General features: G+C 38.9%; 1 protein-coding gene across 1 annotated transcript in view; it reads left to right on the forward strand.

Moving 5' to 3' along the window:
• Mdfic (MyoD family inhibitor domain containing) overlaps positions 1–19,020 on the forward strand; it is a 93,277-nt gene extending 74,257 nt beyond the window's left edge. Inside the window, exon 4 of the mRNA XM_045160810.1 lies at positions 16,441–19,020. Within this exon, the coding sequence (XP_045016745.1) occupies positions 16,441–16,688 (248 nt within the window). The 3' untranslated portion in view covers positions 16,689–19,020. The remainder of the gene's footprint in view (positions 1–16,440) is intronic.
• Positions 19,021–19,837: the final 817 nt, after the last annotated feature.

Below are 19,837 nucleotides of genomic sequence, written 5' to 3' on the forward strand. Positions count from 1 at the left end.
CACCTGTGGTGGAGGGCATGCATCTGCAGTGGCCAGAGCAGCATGTCAACTGTCACATTTTATTGTTCTTCCATTCTGTCTTATTTGGAGCCAGAGTACTTTTACTGATTCCAGAGCTTTAACACTTCTTGGGCCTCTGCTCCCCTGAGAGACTGGGGTTGCAGGTACAAGTGACCATACCTGTTTACATGGAATCTGGAGATTGGAACTCAGGGGATCTCAGGTCCCCTTATGCCCCCATGCTTGTGCAAGAGGCACTCTTAAGTACTGAGATATATTTCCACACCTGACATAATTATTTTCAATCAGTCTCTCTTTTATTTTGATGTCATGATCATTTCCTCCTATTATGATGGTCTTGTGTAGGTAGTGTCAGGCACTGTGAGGTCATGGATATCCAGGCCATTTTCTGTCTTTAATTCTCCATAAAGGAATTCTCCACAAGAAAATAGGGAACACGCTTCCAACTTATCAGCAGGTGACATTTATTTCAGGACTCTTGTTCAAATCTTCATGCAGGATATAAATTGACATACTGCGTAGTGTGGCCTTGTTCCCCTTTCATGCACAGGTCTCTAGTAGTTGATGCAGCTTTTCCTTCCTTCTGTACACTTGACCAAAGGAGAACATCTTTAGCAGGAATGGGAAACAATTAAAATATTGAAACAGAATAGTTGTAAAACAGTTTGCTCAGGAAAGTAAATCCTGCTCCCCATTTTGAAGGAGAAAAATATTCACACCAGTAAACAGTTGTTTCTTAGAAGACTGAGAAATCCGAGATTTGGGAGGAAATGTGAAGGTAATTGAAAGAAGAAAGTAAAATAGATTAATATACTGATTTTCCAAAGACATATTAAACCTGTCTGTGCTTCTTCTCTGGCTCCTTCTGGGAAATCAAATGGGAGGAACTGGTCTCCTGGGGTATAATACCCTCATAGCAAAACATAATTTAAACTTGACACTAGAAGTGGAAGTTTATTTTTTCCTAATAATTATGCTTAGTGAGTGATGCACAAATCGCATTTTTACGTGAAAAAGAGTAGTTATGTTAGAAAAAACATTTCAATATCTGAAGTAGATATCTTCTAGAAAAAAGAAAACGTATTTTGTGGAGTGACAGGAGACTACAGTGAAACTACAAATCATATTTACCTCAGGTCATACAAATGAATTGCATTAAGTCAATGAGTATTTATGAAGTCTTATTTTATTTTTCACCCAAGTGCTGTTTTATTTTCCACTGGTGGAAAAAGTACAATAAGAAATAATTTTAAGTCTATTACCTTTTAAACCCCAATTAACCATGTAGAGAAAGAATTTTTTTTTTTTTCTGTCTGTTATATCACCCACCCAACTGCCTGATTCCTGTTATTCTGAAAGTGGCCTCCTATATATTTTGATGCTTTTTTTTTTAATCCAGATTTGCATTTCATGGTAAATCTCTTAACCGGCTCCTGACATTCTGTCATATCTGCATTTCATGCTAGAAATCCATTTTGTATTTACAACTTCTGTCTCCTCCAGTGAGTGATACTACTGAAGAAATGTTAACAACCACAATAATTGCTTTCATGACACACATATTGTCTCAACAGGCTTCTCAGACTCCCTCATTAAGTCTTTGTATGTCCCAGACTCATCCAGCACATCCTTCCTGAGTACTTTCTCTATGCAGATCAGTCTTCTAGGCTCCGACGCACAACAGTGAACTATGAAGACAAGCAGACCCATGTTTCACAGTGGCTGTCTTTAAGGTGCTCCCTACAGCTTCTCTTGACTCTGCACAGTCAGAAGGGGCCACCAGCTTTCAACATCTCTCTACTCTGTATCCTCTCACAGACTTATCTATTTTTACCTCCACTTCAAAGGAGGAAGTGTCTGTCTTCCTGTGGCAGGACACTTCCTGTTACTGCAGATCTGTTATTTACTCACTTACTGAGTAGCCCATCTCCAAATCTATTTGAACTCTTTTCCAGGGAAGAGTAGCTAATAGGTGAGCTCCTATTTAAAAATGAATGTGTGTTGAAGCATGCATGTGTGTGTGTGTGTGTTTATGTGTGTGTATTCTGTTTTCTCATTCCTTGGTTAGATAGATATATGTCTTTTTTAAGATTTAATTTTTATGTAAATATTTTTTATTGACAACTACCATAATTATAAATAATATCCCATGGTAATTCACTCCCTCCCCCACTTTCTCCTTTGAAACTCCACTCTCCATCATATCCCCTTCCCCTCTCAATCAGTCTCTCTTTTATTTTGATATCATGATCTTTTCTTTCTACTATGATGGTCTTGTGTAGGTAGTGTCAGACACTGTGAGGTTATGGATATCCAGACCATTTTGTTTCTGGAGGAGCATGTTATAAGGAGTCCTACCCTTCCTTTGGCTCTTAGATTCTTTCTGCCACCTCTTTTGCAATGGACCCTGAGTATTGGAAGGTGTGATTGAGATATTTCAGTGCTGAACACTCCTCTGTCACTTCTTCTCAGAACCATGGTGGTTCCTGAGTCATCCCAAGGTCACTGCCATCTGAAAAGAGAAGGTACTCTAGCCAAAAGTGAGAGTAGAATTAATATATGGGTATGAACATTAAGAAAAGTGCTTACTGGGCAGTTTGGTAAGCATAGTATATACATTTAACCAGACAGCAGCAGACGTTACACTCCTAGGGCTCATGACTATCCCTGTTGTAGGTTTTTAGTATCAGGGATATATTCCCTCCCATGGAGCAGGCCTCCAGTCAAATTAGAGGGCGATTGGTTTCCCCCATAACAGACATGACCCTATTGGACCTGGCTGGCCAAATATAAGGCTTGTAGTATCCACTGTTGGGTATCTTCACTGGTGATTTATCTCTTCAATTGAACTGGTTGCAGCATGGCTTTTTCCAGCTTTCTGTCAGCTGGTCTACATGGAAGAGGTTCTCAGCTCAGTTCCAGCCTGGTTTCTCAGTTACATTGCAGCCTAGTTATGTGAGGTCTTCAGCAATAGGGTCCTACCATCTATTCCTGGTGGGAAACCAAGGGCCTTGGCAATGGCCTGTAGTGTTTGGGGGCCATCACGGACCTCCCTGGCCAACAACTCACTGGAAGGTACCCCATCCCTGGCACTGAAAATTTTCCAGTAACAATATCTGGCTCCTGTGTGTTCCATTGTCTAACAAAGTAGGTTTCCATATGATTTATTTATACCTTCTTAGATTTTGATTAACCCTCCCTCCACCTTTCCTTATTCACTCTCTTCCTCTGACCTCACTTAGACCTTTTTACCCCCATTGATCTGTTCTTCTACTTACATATATACAATACCATCCTATTAAACTCATAGGCCAGTAAGCTAGAAAGGAGATATAAAAGTAATAGAAATGGAGGGAGGGAGAGACCTAATAGAACAGTATTGTATATATGTAAGATATATTTCTTTAAAAAACGTTTTCATTTGTGGTCTCAGCTTCTTCTCTCATCAGTCACTCCTTTTTTTCTGTTCATTTCCACTCCACTAGAATTTCTCAGGTAATACCTGATATAACCTCTTGAAATATTTTCTTCCCTTGCTTCTCTGCCAACTTCCTTTCCCAGTTTCTCCTTGTTAACTCTGGCTATGTGGCTTTATTTTTCCCTTGGGTAGATGGGACAAACATATTATTTACTTCAGATAGGGCACCATGGAAAGACCAAAGAAGCTATTTTACCCAAGTCTATTTCATTGATTGTGAGTTTGGTTTGGATCACTTATAAGAGAATAGCTGAGGAGCTACCTACAGGAACAAGTGAAAGTCATGGAAGGTTCACCTTCAAAGAAGATGCTTCCTCACTCCTCAGTGAGCTGTTCTAGATCCCCTCAGGAGGGGTGTGTTACCTTCTGAGTTGCTGTATTAGTCAGGCTTCTGTAGAGGAACAGAACTGCTAGAATGAATTCTATTAAAAAGGGAATTTATTGGATTAGCTTACAGTAGTCTGATAGCAGTTGTAGGTCCGAGAATGAAGGAACCTGGTAGCTGCTCAGTCCATGTGGCCAGATGCCTCAGCAGTCCCAATCTGACATTGAAGCCCTGGAAGCTTCCTGAGGAGCCGCTGGTTTTCACTCCTCACTGGTTGTCAGTTGACAGTAGTCTTTAGTCCACACTAGTCTTCAATCCACGCTGGAAGGCAGCTCTGGCAGCCAAGTGGAAGGAGAGGGCTCTTTTCACTCAGATCTTCCTTAAATAAAGTCCCCATCTGAGAGGGGCCACCCACTCTGGGGGTGGGGCTCATTCTGGGAGAAGGACTTTCCTCTTTAGTTGATCCTTCCTGGAAACAACCTCTGAGACCCACCCGAAAGGGATTTCTGTGGATTACTAAACAGATCAAGTTGGCTAATGGGTCACTTGGGGTGATGGTAAGCGGGAACATTCCCATTTCCACCCCTTGATTCCTAGACCCGTGAATCCAGGCTTTCAGAGAAACAGCATGGTATATAGGACACAGAAGCAGAGCATATGAAGCCTGCTGGAGGACACTTCCCCAGCTCTCCAAGCTATTGCCACCTAAGTGGCCCTGTAACTGTTTCTTTAAAAGGCCATTCCAGGCTGGGTGTGGTGGCACACACCTTTAATCCCAGCACTTGGGAAGCAGAGGTAGGAGGATTACCCAGAGGTTAAGGCTAGCCTGAGACTACATAGTAAATTCCAGGTCAACCTGAGCTAAAGTAAGACCCTACCTCAGAAAATCAAAATAAATAAATAAAGGCCATTATACCATTTTATCAAGCCAGCTGCTTCAGGGTGGTGGGACACATGGTGAGACCAGTGAATTCCATGTTCATGAGCACACTGCCCTACTTCCTTGGCTGTGAAGTGAATTCCTTAGTCAGAAGCAATGCTGTGTGGAATACCATGGTGGTGGATAAGGCATTCTGTAAACCCACAGATGGTAGTTTTGGCAGAAGCACTACATGCAGGAAAGGCAAATGCATACCCAGAATAAGTGTCTACTCCAGTAAGGACAAAATGTTGCCCTTTCCATGAGGGAAGCGGTCTAATGTAGTCAACCTGCCACCAAGTTGCTGGCTGGTCATCCTGAGGAATGCTACCATATTGCTGACTCAGAGTTGGTCTCTGATGCTGACAAATTTAGGACTCAGCAGCAGCCGTAGCCAGGTCAGCCTTAGTTAGTGGAAGTCCTTGTTGTTGACTCCATGTATATAACCTGCATCTCTGCCACCATGGCCACTTTGTTCATGGGCCCATTGGGCAATGACAGGGATGACTGAGGAAAGAGGTTGACCACTATCCACAGAACAGGTCAGCTTATCTACTTAATTGTTAAAGAAATCCTCTGAAGAGGTCACATTCTGATGAGCATTAACATGTTACGTAGGTATCTTTATATCCTTTGCTCATTCAGAGAGCTCTATCCACATACACCTTCTCCAAATGTCTTTCTCAACAATTTTCCAATTGTGCTTCTTCTAAGCGGGAGGGGTGTGTCACCTCCTGAGTGGCCTTATGCTTGCTAGTGAGCCCCTCATGACTACTTGTGAAATCCCTGTGCACTTTGTGATCCTTCTCTTTGCTGCCTGGGGGGAGTGTTAGTGGATCCAGTCTTATGTGGCTGTTCTGTGGGTAACCATAGCTATTGTGATTTAAAGATAGCAATGCCCACTGTGCCTAGAGGACAGAGTTCCATAACTCCTCACATCTTCTTCCAGCTCTGCTCTTCCTCATTTCTTTCCTCAAATGCTGGGACATTCCATTTGTTCTCTCATGACCCTGAGAATCTGAGAGAATACAACCATTCTCTATGAAAGGTGGATAGACTTCCCCATCCCTAGTCCAAGTCTACATGCTACCTATACTCCTGACTGGGCTCCAACTACTCTACACCATCTGCAGTTTATTTATATATAATATATATATATATATATTTATTTATGTTATATATACAAAAATAAATATATATTATAATATATATGTTTATATAATATATAAATATATATTCTAATATAATATATACTATATATGTGTGTGTGTGTATATATATATATATATATATCTTGATTTCTTCCTTAGCAAATATTGTTTGAGCTGAATAAATCAGACAGAAACCCTTTAGTTTGTCATGTCAGAAGCAAGGTATCATGTATGACATAAAGTGATGATAATAAAAGCTCAGTGGGTCAAACAGGTGACTTTGAGAAGGTGAGCATGAGCAGGGGTTGGGTTGGCAAGACACTGGCTGAGGCAGTGATGGGAAGAGAACAGTTGAGTGTAAGTTCCTGGTTTCTGAAGCCATACTATTACCACAACTATGATTTTATTTAACTCTCCGTTGGTTTTCCTGCACATGTTGCAGTGTCTTATGGGTAACCCAATGCTTAGTGAGCTTTTGTTAAATGAGCATTGAGTTTGTTTTATCAGCAAATATTCACCGAGCTTCTTCAGAGGTGCTCACCTGCTGTACACACACCACCATAGAGGCCTAGGGCTCAAGACAGACACCTGGCAAAGCATATGACCTACTGCAGTATAGATGCACATGTGTTAATACAAGTTCATATTGTTATTCACCAAGGCTTTGTCGTCTTTAGGTGCCTCTTCTTGGCAAGAATACAGACCCTATTTCCTCTTCTTACTACCTTACCACTTTAAGAAATCTCTGACTAATCTCTTTTGACTTGCATGTCTTCCAAGAACCAGACTACACTGCTTGTACATTGACCATTGACCATCGTTTACATGAAGGCTGCTTTCTGGTCCCACACACAGCTTCCACTGTAAAGCTGTCTGGGATCGAGGCTTCATGGTACCTGTACAATATGGCTCTCTGCTCCTCTGGCCTCTTCAGTTTATGGTCTTCTTGTATTCACTAATCATTTATTCTCCACTGTACTTTGAATATGGCGTTAAATCCAGTAATGCCTCTGTGCATGGCCAAGAGAGGACCCCAAGTTAGATCTAAAAATCTATTGACTAAAGACAACAGATCGTATCACTCTAGAATCTTAGTGTTTGAAATGAGCTTAGCAGTCATTTTTTCTTCATTGCATGCATATCAACATGGACGATGACTCAGGTGACACAACCACGACTAGAAAACCAGTTTTCCTCTCACGCACTTCAGTCCTCCTCATGAGGGTAGAACTGGGCTGGCTGTGTGGCTCAGAAGCTAGAGGGGCGAGCATTAATTGAAGCACCTTGGCTTTTAGGCCTCCATGTACATTTTTCCTGTTGCTAACAGCCTCATTCAAACCAGACACAAACAGGAGCCTCACTCCCCATCCGGAACACTTCCAGCATGCCTTTTTGTTGTGTGACTGCTAATAGCAGGTGATGAGCTGAGCTGACTGAGGGGAAACTCAGTTGGGGGGTAGCCAGGATCAAGTACAGGGGATTGGGAAACAACTCAATAAAAGGACTTATTTTTATGTCGGTTTCACAATATAAAGTAATTTACCAAGTCAAAAAACTGTTGTGCACAAACCAGGTCCATCTGCCTTTGTCACATTTAGAGTTCTTGAAAGCAAAAATGTTTGTAGATTATTTTGGTTCTGGAATTGTTTGTACACTAAATTAAGGTGGAGGTATTCAAACCCTATAATTTAGGTGTCATGCCTTCCTCTTCATCTGAGGCATGTGCCTTAAAAAAAATCACATGGTATTAATAGATAATATGGGTGGAAAAGGAAGGATGTGGAAAGAGTAACAATGCTATCAATGATACACAAATTAATTCCATAAATAATAGGATTTGCCTCCTGCGCAGAGCTTTGAAGCATGCTCTGGTGTCTCGCTTCGCAGCGGTGTGCGTGTTACACTGCTGTGCCCCTTTGGTTAGGGCCTGTCTCCTCTGTTGGAGCTGTGGTGTGCACCCCAGCCTTCTCTAGGTGAAGCCTTTTCTATTTGGGGCATGCACTGTCAGGCAAGGGACTCTGCTCTGCGGGGGGGCTTGCAGAAACAGTGTTGCTAGCGACCTCTCAGAACTTTGGACTTTGCGGTGCCCTTTGAACCCTTGCTGAGCCCCCCACAGCCAAGTGCCTGGGGAACTGTACCTGCTTCCAGTACTGTGAGATGGTCAGTTTTCTGTGCTGGCTCACACCTCCTCCCAATGCATCTATATACCCCACTCTGCCATAGAGATTTCAGTCATAAGCCACTCAGCCAACTCCATAGCTTTCTGCCTCACTTACTACTAGGGCGTTAATTTACTTACCATCATCACCATAGTGAAAGAGTTACGGTATGGTAGGCACATTCTTGTGAATACATTTTCATTTATAAGCAACTGATTTCTTTTCATCATATGCCTTGCACGTGGTTAACCCAAAGGCAAATAAGAATAGATGTGAGTTGTGAAATAAATACAATTGGGAAAATAAAACTGAGAAAAATATTAAATTATGCATCTGGGAGAGAATTTTTACATCATTTTTATTCAATACATGTTTTCAGGAAAGCTTGAGAGTTTATTCTTATTTATTGTGTCCTATCCATAAAGGATATTTTTACCAACTTGGGCAATCTATTGGTCATTAGCTCTTCCTAGCAAAACAATTTTGAAGATGTAAAGTAAATTCAACCTTGATATCAGTACTCTTATGTTACAGATATTTCAACTGGTGAACTTAAAAATAGTATTAAATATGTCCAACTATAATATGATCTTATCTGCACTTTCTAGCTTCTGAAGAAATGAATGCATACTAATTGAAATGTGGAAAAATAGATGATTATGTTTAAATCTTACTTTGTAACAAGACACATGATTGCTAGTTTTTCTTGGACAGATTTCAGCTTTATTCCTTGTCACTTTTGTCTCTTAGAGGTGATTCTTACTGCTTTCTTTCTTTCCATGTATCTGAGCTCCTAGCAGAGCTGTTTACAAGCCTGTTTGGATTCAAGGAGACTAACCTGTGTTGGTGTGGTACTCAGACTGAGCAGAATATAGGAGAGGTGAAGTGTTTGTAGAACCAATCTTTTCATATCCTCATCACCATTACCATCACATGACTAATACTAAGAAAGCTCCTACTTATTAAGTTCCTTACCAAAGACATGCCCACATTAAAAAAAAAAAAATTATTTATTTATTTAAGACAGAGAGAGGCAGGTAGAGAGCAAGAGAGGGAATGGGCATGCAAGGGCCTTCAGCCTGTGCAAACCAACTCCAGATGCATGTGCTACTTTGTGCATCTGGCTTCTGTGGGTACTGGGAAATCCAACCTGGGTCCTTAAGCTGTGCAGGCAAGCGCTTTAACTGCTAAGCCATCTTTTCATCCTCCAACTTGTTTTAACCTTCATCTCACCCCCATGAGGTCTGTAATATCTTTACTATTAGATTTGTGTTCATGAACTATTATAATGAGTCAGTAAACAGACTAAGTATTATTTGCACCACTGATTTTTTGGGATACCTTTGATGTGTGTAGAGTATGTTTATGTGTCGATATGCTGCCCATGTGCATGCATGAGGCGGCCAGAGGAAGATGGCCACTGTGGCTTAGCCATATGTCTCCACCTTGTTTCCCTGAGAGAATTTCTCACTGAACCTGGAACTCCTTGTTTTTTAGTTAGGCTATCTGACCAGGGTGTTACAGCAGTTCTATTGTCACTTTGCTCCATGGCAAAGTTATGAGCATGAGTGACCATGCCTGGCTTTTGTCATTGTGTGTTTGTTTTTGTTGTGTTTTATATGGGTGCTGAGAATTAAACTCAGGTCCACATGCTTGCACAGCAAGTGTTCTTACATACTGAGCCATTTCTGCACCTCCACCACTGATGTTTTTGCCACTCTTTTTATCCTTTCTGTCTAGATACTAACTTTATATGTAAATGTTCTTAATAAGAATCTATACTAACTGAAGCTTTACTCCTTTCCAGATTTCTTTGTTAAACTTGTAGGAAACAAGAACGTTTCTAGTAAAAGTGTCATCATCCTAGAGTATAGAATGCACCTTTTAAGACAAAGCTTCTCACATCCATAAATTTACCTGTTAAATCAGAACTGGGTCCTGGATAAGATCTCAGAGTGTTTGGGAAACTTAATGAATTAGTTATGTACAGATCAGGCAACATGCTAAAAGACAAAGAAGAAAAGAAAAATCTAGGCCTATCTGCTAGCTCTAACTTAACGTACATATACCCCTCCCACAGACTGGGGTGGATTCCAGGATTTCAATAGGTAGGAAAGTTGTTGAGGCATCTCGTTCATGGAGTGTGAAGGACAGACTTGTTTCTTCCATGATTCTTTTGAATTTGTGGAGGAGAGAGATAATAAAGATTATTGTTCTTTTACCCAGTCTGGACTTGGTGATGTATGGAAAGTGGAACTATTTTCGTACTGTATTTCTACCTCCCGACCTTACTCACTTTCCTATCCACTAGGAAAATGTTGCCTCTACTCTGAAATATTGCCTCTATTCCAAAGGCTTGGGACCCTTGGGGACCTCCATGTGTCAGAAGCCTCTCTGTGTAGGAGGTGTACTTCAGGACAGTTTATTCAGGCAGCAGGTCAGTCTAGGGCCCTGAGCCAGGAACACTTTGCATCCTGTCTTGCAGTCATGAAGCTGCTTGCAGCTGAGCTACCTACCGTGCAGCATCTGTAGATATTTCCTGCTGCCTCACACACTTGAGGAGTAGAAATCCCAGATGATGTCTTTGTCTGGTCCCTCCCAGCTGGATTTTCACAGAGGCTAGAAACTCTGCCATCTTGGCTGAGATTTGGGTAATTCAAACCCACTTCTAGCCTGCATTTTGATGCTTTGTTGAGAAACACCAAGCAAAATGGCAACAGTATCTAGGAACAGGAATCCCCCCACCCGGCCAAGCCCCTGCCCCTGGGTGGCACTATACTATCACTCAGCTGATGGGGGTTTTTCACAGAGTGGCGAGATCACATGGTGCTCTCTACCTTCCATAATAAAGCTAGAGTCAGGTCTGCTGTTCAGGTGACCTTCTCTAATGGCAGGTACCCCTGCTCAAGTTCTAATCCAAGGTCCCTTCTGGTTATGGTCAGCATATTAAATGCTAAATGCACCTCATGTTTCTCAACATATAATTTCCTAGTTGGTTACCCAGGTAAGAAAGTACTTTCAAGTGCTTTAAGTCAGAGGAAAGCTTATTACAGATTATTGGTTGAGATAAGACACATAAAAATCTGCATTTACTCACAAATGGGTTGTAGGTTATTCTCAGAATTCACTGTGCTCTGCCCTTTCCTAGATTTCATTGTTGGGTGTCATTGTTCTAAGAAATTTAGAGTATCTGTCATACCACATCTTATTTGGCTTTTAAACCAAAGAAATGCAGTCACTTATTACAATAGAGCTGAGTGTATCACACATTTTTTTATGGCCCTTTGCTCTTTAAAAAAAAAAAAAAATCACCTTGTTTTCTGAAGTATTTTTGGCCATGCATAGATCGAGTAAATCAATTGCAGATAATTTCAGTATAAACCAGAAGTTCTTACAAAAATGAATTTTCTGTTTCATTTGTAGTGGAGCAGAGTTCCTGAGGTCAGTCCTGGCTGTTTCCACCAGCCATCTAAGGTGCTTTTTAAGCTGGTTTTAATTGTTACCTTAATGGTGCTGACTGGAAACCCTGCAGATAAGACAGCTGCATGGAAGGTGATGACCTCCAATAGGGCTCAAGGATTTGGTCTGGGGTCGTGTCTTCAGTAGTCCAAAATGGTGGTTTTTGTTTTGTTTTGCTTTGCTTTGCTTTTTGAGTCAACTTATTTTTTGTGCTAAGGAGTTACTTTTATGCTTTCCTTTTTTAGCTATTTGGCTGCTGGTATGTTCCTTTGTTTTTGCTAAATTTACAGTAGCTGTCTGTCTTGTGCTGAATTCTCTCAGTATACCGAATTGTGCAATTCTTGCTTGGCCCAGTTTAGGACAGGCATGCTTCCCAGAACCCAGTTGGCTTTGCAAAGGTTAAACACTTTTGGCAGAAACTGCAAATCATGACTGAATAAAACCATAAAAACTGAAACCCTCAAGAACGGGGGGGGGAAAGAATTAAAGAATTGGTTTCTGACTAAACCACATGCTGCACAGACTTGTCTGTAAAAGTTTAGTTCCAAAGGTCTCAGGGCTTCTGAATTTTTTTACTTTTTTTTTGAGACAGAGTCTTACTGTGTAGCCTTGTCCAGACTGGCCACAAACTCTTGTTCCTCCTGCCTCAGCTTTTTGAGTGCAGCAAGTATTAGTGTGTATTTGACCATACCTGACAATTGATACTACTTTTTTTTTTTGTTTTTATTGTTTTGAGAAAGGACTTTCTATGGCCCAGACTGGCTTGGAACTCATTATGTAGCTAAGGATGACCTTGGACTCCTGATTTCCTATCTCTACCTCTTAAGTGCTGGGGTTAGGAACATGCACTATTGTACTCAACTGATAATTTTTATAGTCTCTTCTAGCTTCACCCTCCCCTACTATCTTAGTTCCTTTTATGGTCCTTGAATCATCTTGGCAGTAGATAGAAATGATAACAGTTATTTCTGCTTAGTTTATATTAGACTTGGAAAAACTAGAACCAAGAAATGTTTTTGGTAAGAAATAAATATCGGGTTTGATAGCTGCTATCAATTCAATTTTAAATTTCTTTATTAGATAAAGAAAACAAATGTGTTTCTGCAGCTTCATCTTATCTGATTTCACTATACTTTAAGATGTGTTTTTGACTTGTGGTTTCGTTAGGTGTTTATTAATAATAGACTTGGTTTTGTACAGTGGTCCAAAGTGCATTTTTGTTGTTTTATTTACAAGAGACTTCTCTAGTAAATTAAATAGTGTCTGTGTGTTAGATGCTACCTGATTTTTATAAATCTTAATTTTATGTAAAGCGCTTGATCTTATGAAGTCTCTCAGGAGTATTTTCTTACCGTGTGTTTTACCACTGAACTTCCTGTGTAATGTTGGCACCGCTGGTGTTCATAAAACTGGGCCACAATTTCTGTTTTAGATGTGCACATTTGTTTCTTTAAGACTTCATCTGGAATGCCCTCCCTCTTACATCTGTTTCCCCTGTTGGCAGTGGAGAACTTCTCCGACTTAGTGATGGCTTTGCTTTACATGGTGAGGGTTAGCATTTACTGTCACCTCCCTATTGAAACTGAAGCTCACCATATTATTTTTAAAGGAGTAGAACTAGAATTAAGGCTAAAACCCTGATAAGTGATGAAGAAAATAGTGAGATGGAAGGTTTATATTTTTATAACTGACCTTACTGGGAAGAAGATCATCCAAATGTTAGAAGTGACCCATTCCTGTGGTGGCAGAATGCCATGCTGGATTAGAACCTTATCTAGGGAGTGAAGTGCTCCTGTGGATTCTGGCTCTGCTACTGACTCTGATTTTGGTAAAATCATCTGAAGTTTCTCTAGGCTACTCACATGGCACTGGAAAATATGAGTAGTATGCATTTCTAGTAATCTTGGAATTAAATACATCATATTTGTAAACATCTTAAAACAAAGTTTAGTGCAAAGTAATTTTTTAAACAATTATTTTAAATAAAAGTGATGGAAACATTTCCTTGCCCAATATAACAAGTTTTTTAAAAAATATTTTGAAGACAGTATATACATTAATGATAGAGTTCCTATTCTACCACTATCCACCCAGACCTATTACTTACAGAAATTAGTTTATGTTGTAAAAGATATATTAAAAAAGAGAGTGTTTGATAGATGGTGAGCAAAGGATGGATGGCCTTTATTTGTTTTTTAAACATTGTTAACATATTTAATTTTGTAGATCTTATTGCTGAAATTAATTTGAAGAGATACATCTCTTAGCCTACTAATTTTAATTTTTGCATGATGTCTGTCACTGTTGTCTAAGATCTGAAAGAGACATTGATTTACAAATTGGATATAGCCTGTGCCCTACAATAAGTTGTCAGTTTGGAATGCCCTTCAATTGCTCGCCATGGTAAGGTCTGTGGACTTTGCCCCAGTCCCATTCCATCTCTCTCCCCAAGCAGTTACTTATCTGTTTCCTCTTTCTTGACATACCAGATTTTTTTTTCAGAAATATTTTTATTTATTTGTTTCAGAGAGAGAGGGGGAGAGAGAGAGAGGCAACTATATAGAGAGAATGGTCATTCCAGGGCCTCTAGCCACTGCAAGCAAACTTCAGATGCATGCACCACCTCGTGTATCTGGTTTATGTGGGTACTAGGGAATGAAACCTGGATCCTTAGGCTTCACAGGCAAGTACCTCAACTACTGAGCCATCTCTCCAGCCCATGGACATAGCAGATCTTGTTAATGTTTTCTGATCTCTCTTTCATTCATTGAATCCTCACATTTGTCTTTGTCTTGGCTGTATAAGCCTGTCTTCCCCTCACTGCTTCTAACTCTCAAAGTCTCAAAGATATATCATTTTTCCATTTTCTGTCTTGTTTTATTTTAACTGAGGCAGGTCATGTACTGAGAGAAGGCAATCCCATTTCAAAAAGAACTAGTGTCTCAAATATATAAAATATATCTGTAAGCCAAAAGGAGAAAAGAGGTGATTCAATATAAAAGTGAGGGGCCAGGCATAATGGTACATGCCTTATGCCTTTAATACCAGCACTCAGGAGGGCCAAAAAGGTGGGTTACTATGAGTTTGAGGACAGCCTGGGACTACAGAATGAGTTCTAGGTCATTCTGGGCTAGAGTGAGACCCTACTTAAAAAAAAAAAAAAAAAAAAAAAAAAAAAACATGAGGGGGACAACATGGACACAATAAACCTGAATTTCAAAGAAGAGGCAATTTGAGTACCAACACACATAAAAATGGAACATAGTAATAAATGCATTAGGAAACAAGAACACGTAATGTAGAACCACTCAGAGATACCCTTTCTCACTCAGCTAATTGTCATGTTCTAAAGTGCGACAGTTTGCAAGATGGATGAAAATGTGGAGTATGAACTCTCTGCTTGGTTGGTGGGAATAAGTACTAGATCAGTTACTCTTGGGACAAATTTGCTATTTTCCTATAAGACTCAACATATGAATTCTGTAACCCAAAAATCTTACTGGGTGTTCTAGGAGATTTGCAAAAGTTTAATGCTTAGAAAAACAAAAACCCTAGAAACAGTGAAAATATCTATAAATATTTGGAAGGACATCAGGGTTTTTTTATGCATGCTAGGAAATTGCTTTACCACTGACCCTCAATTTGATTCCCAACACAAGAAAATTTACATTGTACAAAATATGAACACAAACCTCCCAAATCCATAGAACACACCAAAAATTATTCAGGAAAATCATAAATATTTTTAATGTTGCACCAATATCTCAAGCAAATTATTTTATTATGTATACTAAAGAAATAAAGTAGTGATATCTCAAAAAAAAAACCCTCTCCAACTGGTTTTCCTGTTTGTTTCAAAATTTAAAAAAAAAGAATCTTAGAATTGATATAGTAGACTTATTATATAGTAATCTGTTTGATTCTCACCTTTTTGTCAGTTTATGGTACGTAGGGAGCACTGTTGTTTAGAAAGGCACCAGGAAATAGGAGAGATGGAATGTCCTTTCCCATCAGAGGCAGTGGTAAAGGTACCATGTCATTCATGTTTGCTAATCCCTTATTAGACTTAGGTAGAAGAACTAGGAAGGATGTTTCGAAGCACGTAGAGTGTTCACTGTTTTTCTTTAAATTTGTTTGTAATAAAAATAAATTGAGGGCTGGAGAGATTGCATAGTGGTTAAGGCACTTGCCTGTAAATCCTAAGTGTCCATGTTTGATCCTCCAGATCCCATGTAAGCCAGACACACAAAGGAGAGGGAAGCACCGGGTTGCACATGCCCACTAGGCAGCACAAGCATCTGGAGTTTGATTTCAATGGTTGAGGCTCTGACATGCCAATTCTCTCTCCCCTGCCTCTCTCTCAAAAAGTAAAAAAAGAAAAAAGAAAGTAAGTCAATTGAAAACTGAAAAGTGTCCTTTGCTGGATTCTGGTTTAAAAAATTGAATTAATGGTCAATATATACAGTATTTCATAGTTTTTCCTTTCCAATTATGAAGCCCATGAGGGAACAAATGAAGGAACATCCTATTTAATTACTGTTGTGGAATTGCTTTTCCCAGTATTATTGAGATCAATAGATTGTAGGTGAGGAAGAAACAGAGAAATGGTATTTAGGATCAAAAGCTATGCACAGTAGATCAGAGTGAACACACGCGCGTGCACACACACACACACACACACACACACACACTTAGATTTTTTTTTTCTACTGTAGAATCTAAATCTAAAGATTATGCATCTAAAATGCAATGTGAACTACTTGTGTGCTTCTGGCACATGCGCACACACACTCACACACACACACTGAGACTGCACAGGTTGTTTAGGTTGTAACTTGAATGCATTCACACATAGTCTTTTGATAACATGTCTGTTTTTGTCCTTTCCTTCTTTCTCTTCCGTGGTCCCCTTCCATCTGACAATGAAGACTGCTGTGTCCACTGTATCCTGGCGTGCCTGTTCTGTGAATTTCTGACCCTCTGCAATATCGTCCTGGGGCAAGCTTCGTGTGGCATCTGCACCTCGGAAGCCTGCTGCTGCTGTTGTGGTGATGACATGGGGGACGACTGCAACTGCCCTTGTGACATGGATTGTGGCATCATGGATGCCTGTTGTGAATCTTCAGACTGTTTGGAAATATGCATGGAATGCTGCGGAATTTGTTTTCCTTCATGAGTATTTATCTTACGTTCATGTTAAAATGGAGAACATTTCTGTGTTTTTCTTATGGGGAAGAAAAGCACATAGTAAGATTCTCATGAAACAACTCAGTATTTGCACTGTTAACTCATTCTTTTTAAGTAATTTCTAACAGCCTTTCTCTCTCCCCAAATCTACATGGTTTAATATGTGAAGTTTTCACTAGATTTCAAAGCTTTTTAGGTTATGCTAACTGGGGAACATACACACACACACACACACACACACACACACACACACACACACACAAATGTTAAATGTCTCCTTTTTCTTGATATTCTGTTTCTTCTTACAGTTCTTAGGAGAACTTTGCTCTAAATACATTATCCACCTGCAGGTATTTAAAACACATCATGTATTTTTCACTATTTATCTAATAGAAATTAAAAGTAAGTTTTCTGTATGTGAAAGTAAGCTCGGGCAGGCAGCCCTCATAGTCCTGAGACCCCTATGGCTGATCTGCAGCCATTCTCTACCTGCTCCCTTGTTCAGCAAACACTGAGTGCTGATGGCCCCAAAGGCATGGGGAGAGAGCATGCCACTCCCCTCCATAGCAGCATGCAGTGCAACAGAGGGTCAAAGGACTGGACCAGCATGAGGACTGCTGAGAAAGGGAAACCAGAAGAATAAGCAGAAGAGAACCAACAGAACACCGTGGAAGGCTTGAAGGAGAATGTGGCCTTGGAGCAACCTCTGAAGATGAGTGATTAAGATTTATCTACTACTGGAAGGCGTTTCTTTAATTTTGGACAAAGTTTTAGGTGGATAACCTGCTGTGTTTGTCCACAGCAAGTGAAAGGAAACACCTTCGGCACGTGTTTCATTTTAGTTGTAGCAATATGTTTGTGTAAAATTTAGATGAACTAATACAACTATACATTTTTACACACAGTTTAAATGTTATGATGAAATATTTGATTAAAAAATAATACCTTATCCACATAGCTGTATTTGACCAAAAATAGAACACTTTGGACCAATTTTACTAAAATTAAGAGGCTTATTTTAAAATGTTAAAATCTTAGTACTCTATTTTGATTTATTTTCAAAAGTTTCATATATTTTAAAAGATTTAAATCTTTTGGGGGAAGGGTGATCTGCATGTTTTGGTTTGTTTTTTAGCAAGTGGGTGATGTTTTATAAGTGTAGTGTGCTTCCATTGACACCTTCTCCCTGTGCTGTGGGATGAACACCAGGTTTCTACTACCATGACTAGATCTCAGCATTATAACGTTATATCAAGTCATTTTGGTGAGCTAAAGTCGTAAGGAAGTAGGAACTCTGTGACAAGAATTATGTAGATTGAGCCATCCAGCCTCTACATAGCCCAGGTAAAAGGAAGAGTAAATTTTTATACATGTATTCTCCCATGAGTTTGATATCTCCTACTTTGTCACCAGAATTCATTCACTATAATCTCTTAGTATGTTTTAAAAGTTTTCTATTAGCTGTTTATTTCTGGTTGTTTGGGATTTAAAAAAAATCAATTGTTACAACAATGATAATGTATTTTTAGGAAGCCTTTATGTCACCTGTGCTTTGCCTTTGAGTAAAACTTAGTTTGTTATCAAATTATTATTTAAAGGAATGTTTTTTTAAAAAAACTCTTTACTGCTATTTACATACACTATTAATTGTTCACTTAAATGCAATACTAGTCAATAGCTGTCTTTTCCTCTTTAAAGAGCAACTTTAATTTGTTAACCAGAATCTTAGTAAATAACTATTATCCCCACCCTCTTTTAAAAAGTGCCTTTAATTTGTTGTATCAAACATGACCAGAATCCGAATAATTCCATAAACGCAAAGTTAATTTAATTTATGTCTATATGTTAGCATATATGGATGGCAAATATTTCAAGACATACAGCCTCTTAATAGCCTAGAGTTGTTAGATTATTTGGATTCTTAAGCCTGTAAAATTTTTCCATCAAGATATTTGTGTGCTCCTAGGTATACCCTCTGCTACTATTTGCATTGAAAGAATTAGCACCTTTGAAATACTATTTCTGTAACTTTAGTGGATACCAGCGTTTTCCTTTTATACTTGTGTACTTAATATTTTCTTCACTATCTACTCTGGGCAGTCATTCCATAAAGTATCTTGTATATATAACTCAAAGTACAGATAGGCAAATGTGAAAGTACTTGCAATATGTTTTAGAATTCCTATATGGAAAATGCTTTGTCAAATTATATGGCTATCCTGACTTGATGCTTTAATTTACTGTTATATATTTGGTCTCCTTATTAATGTGGAATATTTTAAAACTGGAGTTGTATTATCCTGAATATTTTAAAATTAAAAATCCTGATTTCTTTATTAAAATGTCTTTATCATGCTTTCATATCAAATTGATAAATTAATTGATTACTGTTTGAATGAACTCAACTATAACATAAAACTAGAAATTTTCTCTATGCTGTTACATCCTTTTCTGAAGATTTTCTATTCTCCTTATGTACATCAGAAGATTTCTACCAACAAATGTGCTCAGGAACATGTAAGGCAGTTTGTAACATAAGTCATAGTTGGTGTGGTAGCAAAATGCAGTGTTCATTTAAGAATTCATAATATTTCAAAAAATCAAGTTTACTTTTTGTTTTGTTTTGGTTGGCTTGTTTCAGCTTTTTGAGAAAAGATCTCATACTCTAGCCTGGGCTGGTCTAGCAACTACTGAACATAACCCATGCTGGCTTCCAGCTCACAGCATGACTCTTGCCTCAACATCCCAAGGGCTGAACTTAATAGGCATGAGACACAATACTCAGCTAGTTTTATGCTTTTAAGTAGATAAATTTGATTTATTTTCTTTGGAAAATACATCTCAATTTATAAAACTAAGGAAACTATTTTATATATGCTGACATTGAACAGCAAGCAAAAATACTCAAAGATTTATGAGACTGTGTATTACATTTAATGAATTTTACATAAAAACAAATCATCAGCAATATATCCATCTAGGATTTTCAATGTCTATTTGAAAAAAAGTTCAGTAGTTAGTATTTAACTCAAAGTGTAACTATTTAGAAGAAACTATATGTATTTAGAAAAATAATAATTTTGGTTTTGATTCTCACACTCTGTAACCATTTGCCTCACTTGAGCAGTCAGCAGTTAT

This window comes from Jaculus jaculus, chromosome 10 (assembly GCF_020740685.1).
Source record: "Jaculus jaculus isolate mJacJac1 chromosome 10, mJacJac1.mat.Y.cur, whole genome shotgun sequence".
Lineage (NCBI taxonomy): Eukaryota > Metazoa > Chordata > Mammalia > Rodentia > Dipodidae > Jaculus > Jaculus jaculus.